Here is an 18,456-nt window from a genome sequence, read left to right as displayed (position 1 = left end):
AGACCCACACAATTGCGAATATGGTTTAAATCCTGTAATTGACTTAATGTTTACGTGTTGATTCTGTATTTCTGTGGGTAGTCCATAATCACTACCTTAGTGCACAACCCAGTATCACGGAAAAACGTGTAATAGATGCGCTGGTCCATTTGGACACGCATGTTGAGGTAGCCTGTAAGCTGCAGCACCAGCAGAGGGAGATATTTTATTTAAAGCAAACATGAAAATGATCGGAAAGCATTTAAACAGACATTACTAACAGATTTACATGTAAATACACATTAGCCGCCTAGCTTAATTATTTCTGGTGATTAAGGACCTAGCATACTTCATACATTCCTTGCTCACTAGCCACTTCTTGGTTTTAACCCTATAATGCCATTTGTATCATATTTGCTACATGAATTTCTGAGACCTCTATGTCATCAACATGATCAATACTTGCCATAATTTCAAAATGTTATGGACAAAACTCTTTTTTTTCCTCTAAAATTAACATTGTTGTTAACAAAAAGTTGCCAAACACGCCCAATTTATCAAATGCGATACAAAAAATATATAATAAATATATCATAAACATGATACAGAAAAAAAATTGTGGATTTTGTTATAAGAACATCTCAGTTCCAAAAAATCTGAAATTTCTGGCTATTTTTTGATGGGTTGGGTCTCACAGGGTTAAATATATTATCTCCCCTTTCTGGTTCTGCAACTTTTGCATGCATGTCCATTTCATGCTTTGGAGAGGCAAAGCTGGCAAAGGTGGGGCTGTCACCTTGGAGGTGGTTTAGAGAGTGCTGAGTTGAACTGCTCTTTCATCATGTGAGTCGTTAGAAACATCTGTAACATTTGTGAATTTTTTTTCCCACCCTCACCATACGAGTTATAAAGGTCACATGGGTCGAGGTGTGAGTTGGGGTTGAATCGCATGGGAAAGGATCTCAAGACTGTGTTCCAAGTAGCTGACAAATGGTGTCATAGGCCACCACCTCTACTTAATGACGGCTGTTCAAGCTGGACATAGATGGCCTCCTTGACTCCTCTGTTTCATTTATTTCCACTCTTGGCTGTGTACTATGTGGGAATCTTTAACATTTTAATCTCTGGAGGTGAGCATAAGAGACTCACCTGCATGCTGTTTTGCTTGTTAGTGGCTGCCAATATGAAGAAAGTGAGCTTTAAAGAAGGTAAACAGCTTGATTCAAACAGTAAATGAAAATGAATTGCAGGGAGGTTCCAACAAATCAAATCAAATCAAATCAAATCACTTTTATTGTCACATCACATGTGCAGGTACATTGGTACAGCACATGTGAGTGAAATGCTTGTGTGCGAGCTTCACAAGCAACAGAGTTGTGCAAAATACAATAACGTAAACAAGCAAAATACAAGAATGGCTACATCTGAAACTAATAAATATATGTACAATATATAATAGTATATGCATTTCTGGATGTGTATACTAAATATTTTTCTACGTGTGTGTGTGTGTGTGTGTATACACATATTTTACAAATTAAATAGAGTAAACAATAAAATAAAATATATAAAAATATACATAGTTGAGACATGTGCAAAACAGTGGCATTACTGTACAGTATGGAGTGCATAATGTTAAAGTTCCAGTAGTGAAGCTGAGGTGTCTATGAAGTGTTCAGCAGTCTGATGGCCTGGTGGAAGAAGCTGTCTCTCAGTCTGCTGGTTCGGGATCGGATGCTGCAGAACCTCCTTCCTGATGGAAGCAGTCTGAACAGTTTATGGCTGGGGTGACTGGAGTCCTTGATGATCCTCCCCGCTTTCCTCAGGCACCGCTTCCTGTAGATGTCTTGGAGGGAGGGAAGCTCACCTCCAATTATTCGTTCAGAGCACCGCACTACTCGCTGGAGAGCTTTGCAGTTGTAGGCGGTGCTGTTGCCATACCAGGTGGTGATGCATCCAGTGAGGATGCTCTCAATGGCACAGTGATAGAAGGTCCTGAGGATGCGGGGGCTCATGCCGAATCTTTTCAGTCTCCTGAGAAAGAAGAGGCGCTGCTGCGCCTTCTTCACTGTTTTGTTTGTGTGTACTGACCACGTAAGATCCTCAGCCAGATGTACACCAAGGAACCGGAAGCTGCTCACTCTCTCCACAGCAGCGCCGTTGATGGTGATGGGGGTGTGTAATTCTCTGCACCTCCGGGAGTCCACTATCAACTCCTTTGTCTTTGCGACGTTGAGTGTGAGATGGTTAGAATAAGATAAAGATAAACAGCTTCCTGTCTGATATAAACTTGGTTTAACTTGAGCTTTTCTGTTTCAAGATGTATTTTTGATTATTCTAATAACAATAACAATAATAATAATGATGATAATAACTGATTTACTGTTTCATTACTTTTCTGGCTGCCATACTGAAGAAGAACGGCCCAAATACAAGTAAGAAAATACAAGAATATTATGCTGTGAGCTTTCAAAATGATTTGATTAGTAAAAAACAAAGCATAGCAAATCAGTACGCCTTCATGTGGTTTTACAGGCCACTTACGCAACTCGGTGCACCAAAAATCCCAGAGGGAGAGAGGGTTGACTTTGATGTAAGTGCCTTAATATCATTGTTTAAGAAAAGAAATACATTACACGAAAACCAAACATAAGTAATCCCAGTAAGTTTCTCCCATGCTAGGATATCCATAGGAAAAGGATGGAAAAAGATCTTCTGGAACTACAGACACTGATTGAGGTCCACTTTGAGCAGAGGAACAAAGAAGAAGAGGAATTGATTGGACTCAAAGCAAGAATTGTAATGCCCTTCCCCATACTATTTTCTTGTTTTGCATGTTTGTCTATTTTCCCCTCACTTGTTTGTATGAAAAAGGGATTTGTCAGGGTGCAGTCACCATTCAGGCTAATAGAGAGTAAAGCAGCAGAGTTGTTGTTTTTTTTTCAATGTAGGAAAGCCGGAGGGCAGAAAGAGCTGAGCAGCAGCGTGTAAGGGCTGAAAAAGAGCGGGACAGACAAACACGGATAGCGGTAATGAAATATGTTAACACATATGTTGCTTATTCCATGAAAATATCAATAATCCAACAAAGAAAAGAATAATTTAAGTGACGATGCAACTCAGGAGGAGCGGCAGAGGAAAGAGGATGAAGAGGCAAAGAAGAGAGCAGATGATGAGGCCAAGAAGAAGAAAGTTCTCTCCAACATGGGCGCTCACTTTGGAGGGTTCCTAGCAAAGGTCAGAGGGATTCAAGTGATTCATTTGCGGGCAGGCGTACCGCTATATTCTGCAGATATGTGAGGTGCATTTCTAGGCTGATGTGACTGGGCAAGAGCGGTCGTTTCTTACAGGCAGAGCAGAAACGGGGTAAAAGACAAACTGCAAGGGAAATCAAAAAGAAGACACTGGCAGAAAGACGCAAGCCACTGGCAATTGAGAGCCTGAAAGAGGATGGCCTGAGGTCAGTTAAAGCCTTCACTGGATTACATTTTTATTTAGCTACATGTTATAGATATATCAGCTGGATAAGCCTGAGGCAAACAATTGTTTAAGCCTTAGACACAAGCTGTAATGCCTTTTGTGTTTTAGAGAGCGAGCCAAGGAGATGTGGGAATGGATCCACCAGCTGGAGTCAGAAAAGTTTGATCTGACTGAGAAGATGAAGAGACAGAAATATGAGGTTAGCCCTTTACTTGGGAATATTTAAGATTTTTATATTAGAAATCGGAGACATTATATTCTTATGTACTTTTTCTTTTTCAGATCAATGTCCTCCTGAACAGGATCCAACATGCTCAGAAATTGTGAGTCAGACGGCTTGTCTCAATCTACCCACAAAACAAGGGAGCTAAGTGCAGGGTTGTAGGTAGATCAACTCTTTGCACATCTTTGACTATGCAAAGATTTCATAGGTCACTGGCAACAACCACACACGCACAGGAAACACAATAATCTAAGATCTTGCTACTTTCTGAACAGGATACACACACACACACTTTATTTAATATATTTAAATAAAGCGACAGAGCAGAAAGAGGAACTAGCACTACTTTACTCTCTTACATTTCGCTGATCTCCTGTGAACTACTGTTTACGATCTCCTTTTAATCTTCTTTTGTCTTAATGCAGCAAAAAGGGACATGGCAAGGGAAAAGTTGGAGGACGTTGGAAGTGACCTCATACACACACAGACACACACAGGAAGCATAAACAAACAAGAGGATGGTTCACTAGTTCCAGGACAAACTTCCAGCACCTTTGCAGTGTTCAAATAATGGCTTCCTGTAGGGTTTATTTGAATACATCAACTTATACTTACATTTGTGGCTATTAAAATACACATATAAATATATTTGAACTGCTGTAATGGTTTCATTTAAACAAGATGTGAAATATTATTAATTCATAGTTGCTACCAAACAAATATGAATTATTATCTGAAGCATCTGACAGCTCCTCCTAGTTGGTTTGCAAACTGCTGATAAACAAGATGTGAAATGTCTCTGTTGTATGGCTTTATTATGCTAAGTGTCTCTCGCATCTTGGTAAACAGCTATGCTGCGATACGAACATCTCTACTTTATGTGTTGTACGAAGACGGCGTGGACGTCATTACTGGTCCCCTCATGCCAAGGTTCAAATCCAGCCTCTAAAGCGATGTCCTCTACTTTCTTTGCAAAGCCAGCTTCTTGCTCTTTATTCAGATCCAAAATGTACCTGAGACACACATAATGACACAGGAATGCACTGTGAATCCAAATATGGCAATCGCTGTCACTATTAACTTTCAAGAACAGTGTCACAATTGAATTATAAGGAATATGTGGCAAACTCAAAATATCCCATATGCAAATGCCGATACACGGCAGTCACTGTAGTCCTGGTGGCCATGGTAACGAGCCCTGTGTTACTAAAAAAACCCTCACTTGGCCAACTCCACGACAAGCACAGCGTCTGGTGCTGCAATCTGTCTCATCATCGGGCCCAACTGGTGCACAAAGCTTTACAGCAGAGGCAGAGAAGGAAGCAAAAGCACAGAGAACGAAACATGGTCAGCAGTTATATCAGTAGTGTGCAGTCCAGGTGACTGGATGCTAAAGGAATATTTTTTCAAGATGACTTAATATATTTCGTATTCATTTAAAGAAAAATCCACCTGGCGGAGAAGTAAATGGTGTTGAAGAATTGGGAATATTTCTGTTTCTCAGGCAGTTTGTGAAATGAGTCCAAAGGCAGGAAGGTGACAGAGATCCCATTTGGATACATCAAGTCTGAATGGGATTAGAGAAAACGCAGTGCTGGTTTTAGTTGCTATTTTCTGGAAATGAAACATCAAAACATATTGCATGAAGACAGGAAGTAATACAGTAAATAGCTGGAGCACCTCATTCCCCTTTAAACTTCTCTTAAAGTTGTCCAAAAGAACAAAATGAAAGAACATATAAAAATAGAAACCAACCTTTCACATCACTTTAAGGGTCTTTTTGTCACAGTGGTTTTACACTCTGGTTTTAATCAAAGCTAAAGCTGAAGGCCTTTTAGCATTTCACCTTTAATACTGACAGTCCGTATGGATGTGTCGTCCTCTGCATCGGTGTATGTTTGAGAAGTAGTAGGGCAGCCCCGTCTGCTGGACAGGGACTGGAACAATCCTTGCAGATTTGCGAAAGAGATATCCTGGGCGGTCTGTGGATGTGAGAACAGGATGGATGACAACAGACAGACAGTAATGTGTTTAGAGATGTGCGCACACTGATTCCAGCAATGAAGACAGAAAAAGACAGAAAACTTTGTATGTTTTACCTTAATGGGTTGCCCATTCTGTGTCTTCAGCAGACTCTTGTCATCAGTTTCAATGCCAAAGGACAGGTAGGGACTAGAAACAATGTCTCCCCAGTATCCCCTGATGGATACTTTGTCTCCTTTCTGTACAGACACATGACCAAAATTAGCTTCCTTCGTCAACTTACTGTTTACAGTGAAGTGAAAAAGTAGCTGGCCCCTTCCTGATTTCTTGATATGGTTTTTCACACATTTGTCACACTTACATGTTTCAGTTCAGCAAACTCATTTTAAATATAATACAAAGATAACCCGAGTAAATACAAAATGCAGGTCTTCAATGATGGTCTTATTTATTAGGGGAAAAAACGTTATGCTTACCTATCTGGCCCTGTGTGAAAAAGGCATTGCCCCTTTTGTTGAATCATGAATGAACTGTGATAACCACATTCTTTATGGCTGAGTTCAATTTCTTCTCCTTCACACTCAGGCCTGATTAATGCCAGACCTGCTGGATCATGAAATCATTTAAACAGAACCTGTCTGTTCTGTTTAGGTGATAGATAGAGCAGGCTTCTCTATCTATCATCTACAAATGGTTACAAAGAATTTTATTAGGCTTTGGGACTCCAGTGAACCACAGTTAGAGTCCTTATTATCCACAAATGAAGAAAACATGAAACAGGGTGAACCTTGCCAGCCTACTAAAATTACTCCAAGAGCACATAGATGACTCATCCAGAGGGCACAAAAAACCCTGAACAGCATCTAAAGAACTGCAGGGCTCACTTGCCTCAGTTAAGGTCAGAGTTCATGATTCAACAATAAGAAAGAGACTAAGCAGAAATGGCATCCACAGGAGCCCCGAGATGAAAACCACTGCTGACCAAAAAGAACAGGCTTCTCTCATGTTTGCCAAAAAACATCTTGATGATGAGTCAAAAGCTGAACTTTTTGGAAGGTTTGTCTGGACTAAAATCAGACTGAGTTACTTTGACAAGCTTTAAACAAGTCTGTTCATACTTAAAATCCTCCAGTGGCTGAATTAAAACAATACGAGGACAATGACTTTTTCAAGCAGGGCCAGGCATGTTTGGATAGTTTTTTTTCCTCCTAATAAATGAAATCATAATTTAAAAACTGCATATTCTATCCACACAGTGTATCTTGGTCGAATATTAAGATTTCTTTAATGATCCCAAATGTGAAACACGTGACAAAAAAAAAACATTGAAGGGAAAAATTCACGGCACTGTAGAAGAGCGATGTAGAAAAAAACGATATGTAATTACCTGACTAAAGACTCTTGAAGACAGCAAACTAGGATTAGTTATTTGATAGAGGCCTTCTCTCATTTCGAATGCCAGTCCCTGTTCCCTCCATCGCATGTATTGCTGTCTGTTGATGACGCCACACTGCAAACAACCAGTACACAAACATATATTTGAATTTCTTTAACCAACTTTTTATTTGCAAAATCTCTGGCCACACCAGAGGAATGTGCAGAAAGTACTCAGATACCCCTTTCTCATGAAGCTTCATTGTAAGATCCCAGTCAAAGCAGCCCTTCTTGGAGTCATAGCGTGTCCCGAGGTGTTGCCTGACTCGATAATCCCAAGCTTTGGACATGATAGGAGCAGGACGCTCTGGTGATGAAGACCGAGTTTGGATCCATGACTTAAATATCATGTCCAGTTCGTCTCGCTCCTTAAACTGTAAAAAGTGTCCATACTCAGTGAATAAAATTTTGAAGCTTTTTCTGAATGTGTAAAGCACTTACACTTACAAATTTTAATGATTATGTGCAGTGCACTACAGGTTATACTGAGCAAGCTGCAATGTCTGGCTGTTTAGGTAAAAATAAGCTCCCTCAGCAGATGTTTGTACCTTAAGGAGAGTTGTGTTCAGACAGGCATGCGTTGCCATTGTTTCAGTAACAGACAGAGAAAGTTGTGATGCTACACGTTGCAGTACTTCCTCTGCCTGACTGCGGATTTCTGCGTTTCCAAACACCTCTAGGAAAACTTCGGTCTTCTCTAAAGATTTAAAATAAGGATTAAAAAACCCCACTGGTTTATGGACAACAACATATCTTGCTTTAATAAAATGAATAATTTATCCAACTCCCATGTACCATTAATCCCCATGCTGTCCTGGGGAATCAGTGCCAGGTAGAGGAGCAGCAGCTGTCTGGCAACCACCTCCATGTTGTTTTCTATGACCCATATCTGCAGTGTGGCAAAAAGAAGTTATTTGAAGCTCAAAGTATTGTTAGCCATTTACAGTTTTAAAAGACTTAGGCTCACATGGACACTTTGTTTGTCTTGCAAACCGGCAATCGTCTTTAAAATATGTCGTGGATCTCCACTGCCCACCAGTAAAACATTCATTTCCCCTTCACATCTCTCAGGGCCTAGTAAGAGAAAGAGAGAGAGAGAGAGAAAACACATATTATGCTTCTGTTGCTGGATAAGGAACCTCAGTACATTTAACCTGACAGGGACAAACTGTAGGTGATAGAAACTGAATATAGAAATCTGGAGAAACAGGTCAGATGTTTACTGATGGACCTGTGATACTGACAGAGTTGACAGAGACACAGTGTAGGATACAGTATCAGATGATAAAACACGACTGACGGATGACACAGTTTGCTGATCCATTGCGTGTATCCAGTTCTGGGTCGACTTACCGAGGTTGATTTGTGTGATTTTGAGTGGAAGGATCAGACACCATACCTTTCAAATGTCAAATTTCAATCTTTGAACAAATTTCCGCAAAATGTTCAGAAGACAAACTGTCTACAGCTGCACCAAAAAACTCACTGAAAAATGCATTTAGTTGTTTTACAGTCTTTAAATCATTTCAGCCTCATCTTCACTCAAATATTGCCATCAACTTCAAGATCCAACTGTGATAAACACTATTTATATCAGTGTGACCAATTATAAAACAAAACAAATTTCCCACGTGTGGGACTAATAAAGGTTATCTTATCTTATCTTATCTTATCTTATAATGTGACAAATGATTGATCATCAGTGCTATTTTTGCCTCTGTTAGCTGCTGTTAGCTGGCATTAGTGAAACTTTCTTTTAAGCGGATCCAGAATTGTTGGACTCTCATGCAATGTGAGAATGTAATCAAACACTTTATTGGGAGGAAATGTACTTCTGAGGCCTACCATTAGCCTCAGAAGTACATTTGGCTAGTTTATAACCAGCTGGTGTTTTTGTTTAGCTGGTTCATCATCAGCTGTCCAGAGACAGGAGGGTCGCATGTTTAATCTGCTGACGATCAGTAACTGCGGCAATATCAGGAATAAATAAGCATGTTTATGCATGTCTTCCTGACTTCAGTTCAGGAGATGGGGCTTGAGAGGAGGAAGAGGATGAACTTTTATTCAGATGCTGATTGTGTTGTCTCTTTTTGTGCTTTCACTTAATTGTTGAAGTGGATCCCTTCTCAGATAATAAAATAATTCTTCATATCTTGAGTATGAAGGTGCAAACATTAATTAAAACTTGCCTCCTCAGCACATGAACTCCTGAGAATTAACTTCTTTTCTGTCTCTGATATAAGACATATGTGGCAATTCTCTGGCCACATACATAAGATCAGGCAGAACAGTCCATCGGGATCACTGTATTCAAGAGGCAACATGACATCTTACACTATGTATTTTTAATGCTTTAATTCTTTATTTGTTGGAATTTAAAATAAATTTAGAATTGCACACTAATAAATCTATATTTATGAGTACACCATTATTTTTTCTATTCAAAAAACCTAAAAAAAAAACAAAAAAAAAAAACCCGACTGACTGTATCTAATTTTGAGATATCACACGTGTATTGTGTATTTATGTGTGTGAAACTAAAACGTGGCTGTCTATTTTTAAATGCACTCAACGCAGCATAATAAATGAATACTCTTGAAAAACATCAAAGCAACTCATACAATCCTTTATCTGCTCTGACGCACGTGCGCGGGCCCACTCACAGGATCCTCGTGCAGCCAAGACTCTTACCGATATGGAGCAGGTCGCGTGCAGGACTGAAGCCCCACCAAGTGATGCAACCCGCACCCTCAGATGCCCGTCCAGCACTCATACTGCAAAGAAAGGCAAACGAAGGCGTGCACCCCGTTGGTTTACGTCAAGACAAAACAAACGGCGGTAGGCATGGGACCACATCTTAACACAAAGCCGTAAAAACATAAAATAGCTTAGTTCAACTAATGCTAGCCAACTGCTACAGAACTTTTAAATGGTGCCCTGAAAATACAGCTATTGCTCAAACGCATAAGTGTGTCTCTGACTTTAATTCTGTAATTAAGAAAAAACCTTAGATAATATCAAAAACTATTTGTTAAACCTCACCCGACCGACTCTTTGACGACAGCTGTAAAAAGTGTGAAGCTGAAAGTAAGTTTGGGTTCTGTTGCTAGGCAACACTTTTGGCTACGTAGACACCATCTACTGGTGAAAAGAGTGAATTACACAGTACGCTCTTCTATGAGTGCCTTCATTGTTAAAGTTTATTCAATTTATTAAAAGAAACTGAGCATTAATGTGAAACATTCCATTGTAGGTTTATTTGTTTATTGCACCACAACACTAGAAAGTGAGCAAAAAGGCCCAAAATACATTAAAAAACAACAAAGTTCACATCATTGAGTAATTATGTGAATAAACTCTCTTTCATCAATTTTTAACATAACCTTGCATGGGCCTACACAAGAGATGCACATTTACAGATATGTGGTTTCTAGGCTTATAAAGACAATCACTTTGGTTTATGGTATGAGGTAAATATGGGGAGACAAGGTTTTAATAACAGCCAAATATCAAACATTGCTTGACAGGTGCATATATACACACCTACAGACACACACACACGCAATATGTGTCTCAAAGGAAATAAAATGGAAAGGAGAAAATAGAAATTAAGAAAACTTCGGGTTTAACAACAAGTAGCATATTGGCAGCAGTCACTACTCAGGTGTGACTCTAACGAGGTTTTGCTTTGAGTGCCGCATCTACTTCTTCTTCAGGCAGAAGAGTGTGCCACTGGGCTACTGGACGTCTGGGATTAGCAAGCATGTCTGACCAGTGGCGCAGTCCGACTCCTGTAGCTCCATAACCCATAAAGGTCTTTCCAATAGGGTCGTTGCTTCCAAGTTTATCGTAGTCGAATACTGTGATGACAACCTGCACTTTCTGAAAGGCAAAAGAAATACAAATGACAAGCTTGTCCACACAGTGCTTGGTGTTTCAAAACTGATTACCGGTAATAAAAGGTACCTGTATTTGCTCAAAGGGGACTTCAAAGCTGAAACTCTCATTAAAATAAGGATTGAGTGTGTTTTTCTTTACTGTTGTCTTCTTCTTTTTAATCCGTTTCCCATTTTGTTGCAGAACAATCTTCACATATGGGTCTTTTGAAAGAGGAAGTGAAGGTGAGTTGCATCATGCATGTCTATTTCAATTCCTTATGATACTTGGGGATTTATTTTTTCATTTATTTGACTGATAAAATCATGAGGCCTGATTACCTGATAAACCTCCAACATCCATTTTCTTAAGGTTCTTTGCCTCCATGATGTTCACTGTCAGTTTCCCGGCAGTGGGTACATAGCGCAATGAGATGCAGATATCACCCAGTTTTTCCTGCAGGGATAAAATTTTGTGAAGAGAATATTGAAAAAGGGTTATTATCCAGATGTTTAGCATTGAAGGGTTGAAGAGCTGAAACATGTTTAAACAAAGATACAGTACCTCCTCCTTCTCACCACTCTCCAAGTCCCTCCATTGTTGCATTGGCTGACCCAAATCAACACTGTTCATGGGAATCTTTATTTCACCGATCATGTCATGCTTGGAGAATCGATCAAAGTCAAAAACCTGCAAGACCAAAGTCTTTCCACCCAGCTCTGCGTATGGAATCTAAAAAGAGGGGGAAAATGATAACAGACATTTCAAAACATACTGCATTGGTATTTTGGGGGGAAGGGACAGGTTGAGGTTGATTAAGGGGAAGAAAAGTCTGAAGAGGAAGTGGAGACTTGTGCCCAGCGAAGCGTGAAAAGCAACAGCCCGAAGCACCAACTCGAGCTGTGACAAAGACAAAACCCTGACAGCATCAAGTCGACAAGGACAAGTAGTACCTTGAAGATGAAAGTTTCGTTGAAAACAGGGCACAGGTTTTTGCGCTGAACCTTGGTCTCGTACTTCTTCTTTTTATCTGGCAGCAAAAAAACTTTGACATAGGGGTCTGAAGTCCCCCCCATGTCCATAGCAGCAAGGTCCTGAGCCTGAAGGATACCCACGATGAGCTTTAGAGGAAAGAGATCAAGTGTCAGAATCAATGTTATTAGAGTTATCTATAAGTAAAGACTAAAACTAGTTGAGAAAAATGTTTTAGTTATCTGGAATAAAAATCTAAACTAAACTGTAAATGAATCAGAATCACAATCAGAATCGTGTTTATTGGCCAAGTATATGTGCAGACACATACAAGGAATTTGGTTCCGGTAGATGAAATAGAAATACTTAAAAATACAGAACTTTAATATATCTGGACAGAACTGGTCTGCAGTGGTTTAAGTGGTCAAAAAGAAAAAGGGTAGGAATTTTGACATTTCCATGGAGGACTTACCTGAGCATCTGTGAAGTTGTAGTCCAAGGAAAACTCCAGTTTACCCAACTTTTCCTGTTCTTTCTCCTCTTCCTCCCCTTCTTTCTTCACCTCCCCCTCCTATAAGATTAAAACAGACACACACACACACACACACACACACACACACACACACACACACACACACACACACACACACACACACACACACGATTTTCTTGTAGTTCTTGAGCTGGTAAGATAAGATAATATAATACAGTGATAGGCGTACCTTCTCTCCAGTCTCTCCTTCACCTTCCTTTGCCTTTCTGCGGCGACCTGCCTTCCCCTCCCTCGCTTTCTTTGGCTTTTTCTTTTTACCAAAGCATTTCTTAAAAATGCAGAAGATGAAGCATGCCACCAAGACCAGAACCACCACAACAATGGCTCCCACTGCCCACATGGGAACTGCCAAAATAGAGATATGGGTTGGCCCATCAGTGGATGTTATAGAAGTATGGTTATCATGAAAGTGCTGGAAATCTCTGATCCGCCTTTGCTGTTAACATACACAGAACTAACACAATGCTGAAACAACAACCAAAACCTCATTAAACAAATATGAGTCAGAACTTCAGATTGATATCCTCACTTTTCAATTCTCTCTATGGAAGGTTTTTTAAAAGCTTGCTGATCTCGTACCTTAAGAAGAGGATTGAACTTTTTTATATCTTAAAATTACAAAAAAAACTAGGGAAAGTCACTTTTTCCCAGTGTTCAGTTGCATCAGGTTAATCAGTTATAACAATATTGTTCAAGGGGACCTATTATCCACCTAATTGTTTTTTACAGTAGTGTGCAAAAGTTTTGAGCCACCCCTCATTTGTGATATTTTCGATTTTGAGCAGCAAGGTCTTGAGCATTAGTTCTCCAGACTTTCTGAAGGACTGTGAACATTGGGTTCTTTTTCACTCATTTTCAGTCCAGTTCTTGTATTTGGGCTTTTTCAAACAAATGCCTTTTTGCATTCAAGAAGAAAAAAAAACTAAAACTAACACAATAGATGAACTAGTGTTTTGTCCACACACATAATTTAGCAAAGAAGGAATTCTTTAGTTGAATATATGAATGCCAAAGATAACACAGTTTGATGGGCATAAAATAGTATTTTTGCAGGTTTTAGATGTGTCCTTGATCGAGCACAGCTGATTTAAATGGCTAAATTACCTCCTCAACATGTCTTAAAGTTCTCCAGAAGTCTGATAATGAACTAATCATTTGAGTCAGGTGTGTTGACCGAGGGTCTAAAACCTGCAGGACACCAGTCCTTGAGGCCTGGAGTTCCCGACCCCTGGTATACACAAAGGAAGTCAGGAGGATTGTACAAAAGTGAGTGTCCACAGGCCTCTGTAAAACACGGTGGAGGTTCTGTCATGGTTTGGGCCTCCATTTCAACCAGTGGTGTTGGAGATCTTGTCAAAACTGATGGAATTATGAATGCAAAAATGTGCTTGGAGATTTTGATCACCCATGCAGTACCATCTGGAAAGACTTTGTTTTTCAGCATAACAATAATCCCAAACATACTAGCAGTAAAAGTATACCTGGATTTAACACACACACACACACACACACACACACACACACACACACACACACACACACACACACACACACACACACACACGAACTGGCCTCCCCAGAGCCCAGACCTCAACTTTATTGAAGCAGTGTGGGATAATCTTGACAGAGAACAGAACAAAAGGAAGCAAACTTCCAAAGAAGAGCTTTAAATGTCCTTCAAGAAGCCTAGAGAACTATTTCTGAAGACTACTTAGGAAATTACAAGAAAGCTGCTTAAGAGAGTTCAGACTGTGTTGCAGAATTAAGGTGTTCATATTAAATATTACCTTTCAAGCTCTTTATAATTGTACAAAGCCTGATTTTTGCCTCATACCATTTATGAGGCAAAAACGTTTATCTATGTTTCCACGTGTTTCAATAATCAGTGAATCCATTTCCCATTTTCCAAGCAACATATGAATGAATTAGAGATGGCATAAGATTTCTGCACTGGAATGCATTCTTAGAATAGTGGACGCCTCATTTAAATTTCAAAATATTCTAATACTGGGCCTTTGCGCAGAGGCTTAGTTTATGTTTGATCTGAAATAGGTCAAATAACTCACAGTTATTTGTATGTGATTACCTCATTTTTTCAGACTTTGCTCATGGTTGTTTATGAGTATCTGCCACTGTAACAATAAATATATTTCAGAAAGTAAAAGCAAAACATAGCAGTTCCCCTTCAGACATTAACAGCTGTTCATGAGCTTGGAGACAGAACCAAAGGTGTAATGCATAATGTCAAAATAAATCATGATTTCTTCTTTTTACCACAATAACTAAAACTTTCTCAAAATTATATTTTAAGCACTTTGTTATCTATGTTTTGCTAATGTTGTGTTATGTCAATAACACACATGTCAGCATTGAGATAATAACAGTCTGTAAACCCACAGCCACCACTAGTTGCTCCACCAACCGCAGAAGCTCATTAAACGCTTTACTCTTAGCATCATAAGCAGTAGTTCTTCATTTCTTGGCAAAATGACTCAGAAGCACGTTTTCGTGTTCTGTCATTGTAGGCATAAACACTTAAACTGTTGACGTTCTTTGAAATCATTCTTTATGCCACATCACTTATGTTAAAAAGAGCAATTTAGTGTTGGAAATTTCTCCTTACATCTACAGTAGCTTGAACTTTTGTGGAAGACTATAAACATAACTCCTAAACATAACTGGTAAATACATTGATAAATATTATCCATCTTCTTCTGCTTATCTGGAGCCGAGTCACAGGGGCAGCAGCCTAAGTAGAGAAGCCCAGACCTCACTCCAGGAGGCATCCTTATCAGATGCCCGAACCTCCTCAGCTGGCTCCTTTCGATAAATAAATTATAAATCCCTTTGATAAATATAAATTTGACATAATGTAAATTCTGCACAGGGATAGTTTCCTCCCCAATAGCCACATTTAGTTTACGTCATCACTGGTTTATGGATTTCTGTATCATTTTGCAGATTGTGGCAGTAGCTTACTTGACAGATGACTCAGCTCATTCATGAACTTTTCCTTCATGTGGTTGTAGTCGTGCCCAGGTTGATGTTCTGTATGTGAGTGCTCATGGTGTTCTGAATGAGAGTGCTCATGATGAGCAGGCTCTGTTGTTTCCTCCGATTCTGGTTCAGACGGCTCAGCGGCCCTCCGGACTCGAACCCCAGCACCGACCAGCCTCATGTCAGCTGCCAAAACATTAGAATTACTACAGTTATTCACGCTGTTTTTAAGTTGGCTGCCACATTGAATGATAACACAACTTTACATGCATGCTGTGTAATCCCTGTGTTAATGTGTTGCAGGAAGGTTGAAGAGCATAGGACAACTCTAAGCCAGATGCTCAACATGGCTGACCCTAATCCCTCTGTTACTCTCATGCTCTCCTCCATCTCGTGGCCCACGCTTTCACTCCCACGTTCAGCCCATCCCCATTTCTCTCTCATCACTGACTCTGCTGTGGACTGGATTAAACTATGCCTCTACAATATTAATCCAAAACCACAGATTCTCAAAGCTTTAAAAAATAGGGGTTGGTATCATCCTTTGGTTTGCCTTGCATAAAGCCACTGTTTCTGTCATATTGACTGTTTAGAACAATATTTAAATGAGGTTAAGTGGAACACAGGCAACTTTTGGAAAAAACAGATAAGTAGTTATTATGAGCTGTATTTCCATTTTAAAAGCAAACAAAAATGGCAGTAAAAGTAATTTTACTGCACCCATTTACTGTGTTTAATAATTGAACATTGAAATTGAATATAGCTTAATGAAATTAAATGATCACTGAAGGACATTTATTAAAATTGAAAACACGATGTGATATCTAATAGGAAACTAAAGTATGTAAAATGAACAATCTGCAATATTAGTGGTCCTTTAAATTGGTTTCTTCAAAGCCAACAGGAAGAAAATACACACACAGAAATACAGCATGTTTTTCTCCTCAGTTTAGACCCTTTTTTTTTAGGATTTTTCCACTTAATCATAACAACAGTGTTTGAAATTTTACTGAATATTTATCTTACCTGTTGATATCTCCCTTTAATTTTGTCAACACCAAAAGGAGGCAACTTCTAGTTCGGTGTCTTTCTTGTAGCTTTTCCTCTGGCTTGTTGAAGACCCTGCACGCCTATCAATCCTTGGGTATGCTGTTGACTAGAACTGGCAGGCTCCCTGCAACCCTTTCCACCAAAGCTAAAGCACTGGCAAATCACTAGAGAAATGTTGTCATTTAATCCCCCCACTTCCCCCCCTCCTACTGATATTAGAAGGCAGACAACACATCTGTTGCTTTACGTCTGACTAAAGAAAAATTTAGACCATCATTCACCTTTTATCGTGTTGTAGTTGCAGGGTTGGTAAATTTAACATGTTGAAGTATTCAAAGCTTTTCCTTGCGCCAGGGGAAAACTGTTTATTACACTGATGGCAGTGTTTATCCATTAGACTCAAGAGATTGTAGTACATCCAGCCCTTTACTAATCTCCTCAGCATAGCTGCCCTCGCAGTCGATCGTCCAACTTGTACTGCGAGTGGATATTGTGCATGTATGTGTGGATATGTAGTTTCCCATCCTTTTAGCCTGCCATTTTACTGTACAAAACACATACGCATATTTATTAAACTGTAAACAGTAATCTGCAGGGATATTTATATATGCCTTTGTTTTGTTGGGGGGGGGGGGGGGGGGGCACAGATGAGCATGACATAATTGCCTTACATAGAGTTAGGGCGGGCACTTAAAAGAACTCTGCATTTCAGGATATTTTATTAATAAAAAATACATTTTATGCTGCAATACATTAAACCACACAAACACAAGTTACGAATGTTTTCACACTTGGTGAAAACCTGGGAGAATCTGTGCAAACCCTTGTGGTTTCTTAATCTGTCAAGTGTTCTACCTCAAACCACTAGAACCAAAATGACACTTGAACAGAGCAAGGCTACGTCCACACGTACACGGGTATTTTTGAAAAGAAAAATTTTCCATTTTAGTTTAAAAGAAATTCTATCCACATGTGGTTTTGAAAAAAATACCTCAGTCCACATGTAAACACCAAAAGACGCAGTCAAACACTGTGAAGAACATGCCAAATCCTAACAGTGTAGAAATGGCCAATCAGAAGTCTAGAAGCCTGGGAGGAAAAGAGTAAACAGGGTTTTATGCAAATCTTCAGTACTTCTTTTTGTTTTTCTGGAAAGGCAACTAATTTTGTGTTACTTTTCAAGTGCCTTCATCATTTCAAATGTTAATAACCAAAGACTGTATTTTAGCTGTTGTGTAGACTCACAACTTAGGAATGAACAAAATGCATACAGCATGCATAAATTTAATTAAAAAAATATTCAAACCCGAAGACAACGTTGGGATTTGTGTTTTGAGAGCGTCTGTTAAATGGAGAAGTTCACTCTAATGCCTGTCTTTTTAAATGGAGTGACAGTAATTGAGTATGCATATGTAACCATGTAAAAATTGCAGATAGTAAGAGCAACAGCATTTTGTCCATATCCGCCACTGTAGAAATTCATCTCATGTAAACAATAATGTGGCGCACAGCATGACGTCAAGTTACACACCTTTGGCATTACGTGACTAAGTCTGTTTTCCTCGTCCACACCTAAACGCAAAAACAGAGTTTTTCGAAAATCTTTACCATGGCAGGAGTATTTAAAAATATCAGTATTCAGTGATCGAAAATGCAGTTTGTGTGGACTAAAGGCTCAAAAGCATAGAAAAAACTCAGTTTTCAAAAATACCTGTTGACGTGTGGACGTAGCCTAAGACCCATGCCTGTGTGGGATCCACTCTGACGTAAGTCACATGACTTATCTTTGCTGTCAGATAATTAACCAAGAAGCAGCTTGGAAATCGTTAACCAAACTCTCCAGCAGCCCAGCGTTAGCACCACCCAACTGGGAGTAAGCATGTGCCCACTGTTATCTCGTGCAGACGTG

At 39.5% G+C, this 18,456-nt stretch overlaps 3 protein-coding genes and 1 long non-coding RNA gene across 5 annotated transcripts; 2 read left to right on the top strand and 2 right to left on the bottom strand.

The window, feature by feature from the left end:
• The first annotated feature begins 2,661 nt into the window (after positions 1-2,661).
• Positions 2,662-4,215, top strand: LOC146702994 (troponin T, slow skeletal muscle-like). Its single transcript, XM_085466127.1, has 7 exons — positions 2,662-2,778; positions 2,931-3,008; positions 3,103-3,216; positions 3,330-3,443; positions 3,572-3,658; positions 3,742-3,782; positions 4,108-4,215. Exons 1-7 carry the CDS (start codon positions 2,680-2,682, stop codon positions 4,151-4,153), a joined length of 579 nt encoding a protein of 192 aa, XP_085322253.1. The 5' UTR covers positions 2,662-2,679; the 3' UTR covers positions 4,154-4,215.
• A 20-nt stretch (positions 4,216-4,235) lies between these two features.
• dnaaf3l (dynein axonemal assembly factor 3 like) lies at positions 4,236-10,215 on the bottom strand. The gene is made up of 12 exons (XM_085466105.1): positions 10,142-10,215; positions 9,791-9,873; positions 8,067-8,173; positions 7,895-7,988; positions 7,648-7,796; positions 7,282-7,473; positions 7,053-7,175; positions 5,782-5,904; positions 5,529-5,664; positions 5,135-5,249; positions 4,905-4,979; positions 4,236-4,695 (listed from the first exon to the last, which is right to left on the bottom strand). The coding sequence occupies exons 2-12, from the start codon at positions 9,870-9,872 to the stop codon at positions 4,554-4,556; spliced, it is 1,338 nt and encodes a 445-aa protein (XP_085322231.1). The 5' UTR covers position 9,873; positions 10,142-10,215; the 3' UTR covers positions 4,236-4,553.
• On the top strand, positions 9,867-16,540 carry LOC146702992 (uncharacterized). Its single transcript, XR_014921939.1, has 3 exons — positions 9,867-9,937; positions 11,180-11,220; positions 15,801-16,540. It is a non-coding gene; the product is annotated as an uncharacterized LOC146702992 (long non-coding RNA).
• On the bottom strand, positions 10,335-18,455 carry syt5b (synaptotagmin Vb). 2 transcript variants are annotated; one of them, XM_085466107.1, is made up of 9 exons: positions 18,259-18,455; positions 15,480-15,683; positions 12,670-12,845; positions 12,420-12,518; positions 11,929-12,096; positions 11,540-11,707; positions 11,317-11,431; positions 11,066-11,199; positions 10,335-10,981 (listed from the first exon to the last, which is right to left on the bottom strand). In XM_085466107.1, exons 2-9 carry the CDS (start codon positions 15,676-15,678, stop codon positions 10,772-10,774), a joined length of 1,269 nt encoding a protein of 422 aa, XP_085322233.1. In that variant the 5' UTR covers positions 15,679-15,683; positions 18,259-18,455; the 3' UTR covers positions 10,335-10,771. The 2 variants fall into 2 exon arrangements, with proteins under 2 accessions (XP_085322233.1, XP_085322232.1); XM_085466106.1 differs by lacking the exon at positions 18,259-18,455 and adding an exon at positions 16,524-16,588.
• Position 18,456: the final 1 nt, after the last annotated feature.

Source organism: Copadichromis virginalis, linkage group LG8 (genome assembly GCF_057382275.1).
Source record: "Copadichromis virginalis isolate Kocher_CV1m ecotype Utaka linkage group LG8, C_Virginalis_male_GT1.1, whole genome shotgun sequence".
In the NCBI taxonomy this organism is placed as follows: domain Eukaryota; kingdom Metazoa; phylum Chordata; class Actinopteri; order Cichliformes; family Cichlidae; genus Copadichromis; species Copadichromis virginalis.
This window is presented reverse-complemented; position numbering and strand designations above follow the sequence as displayed.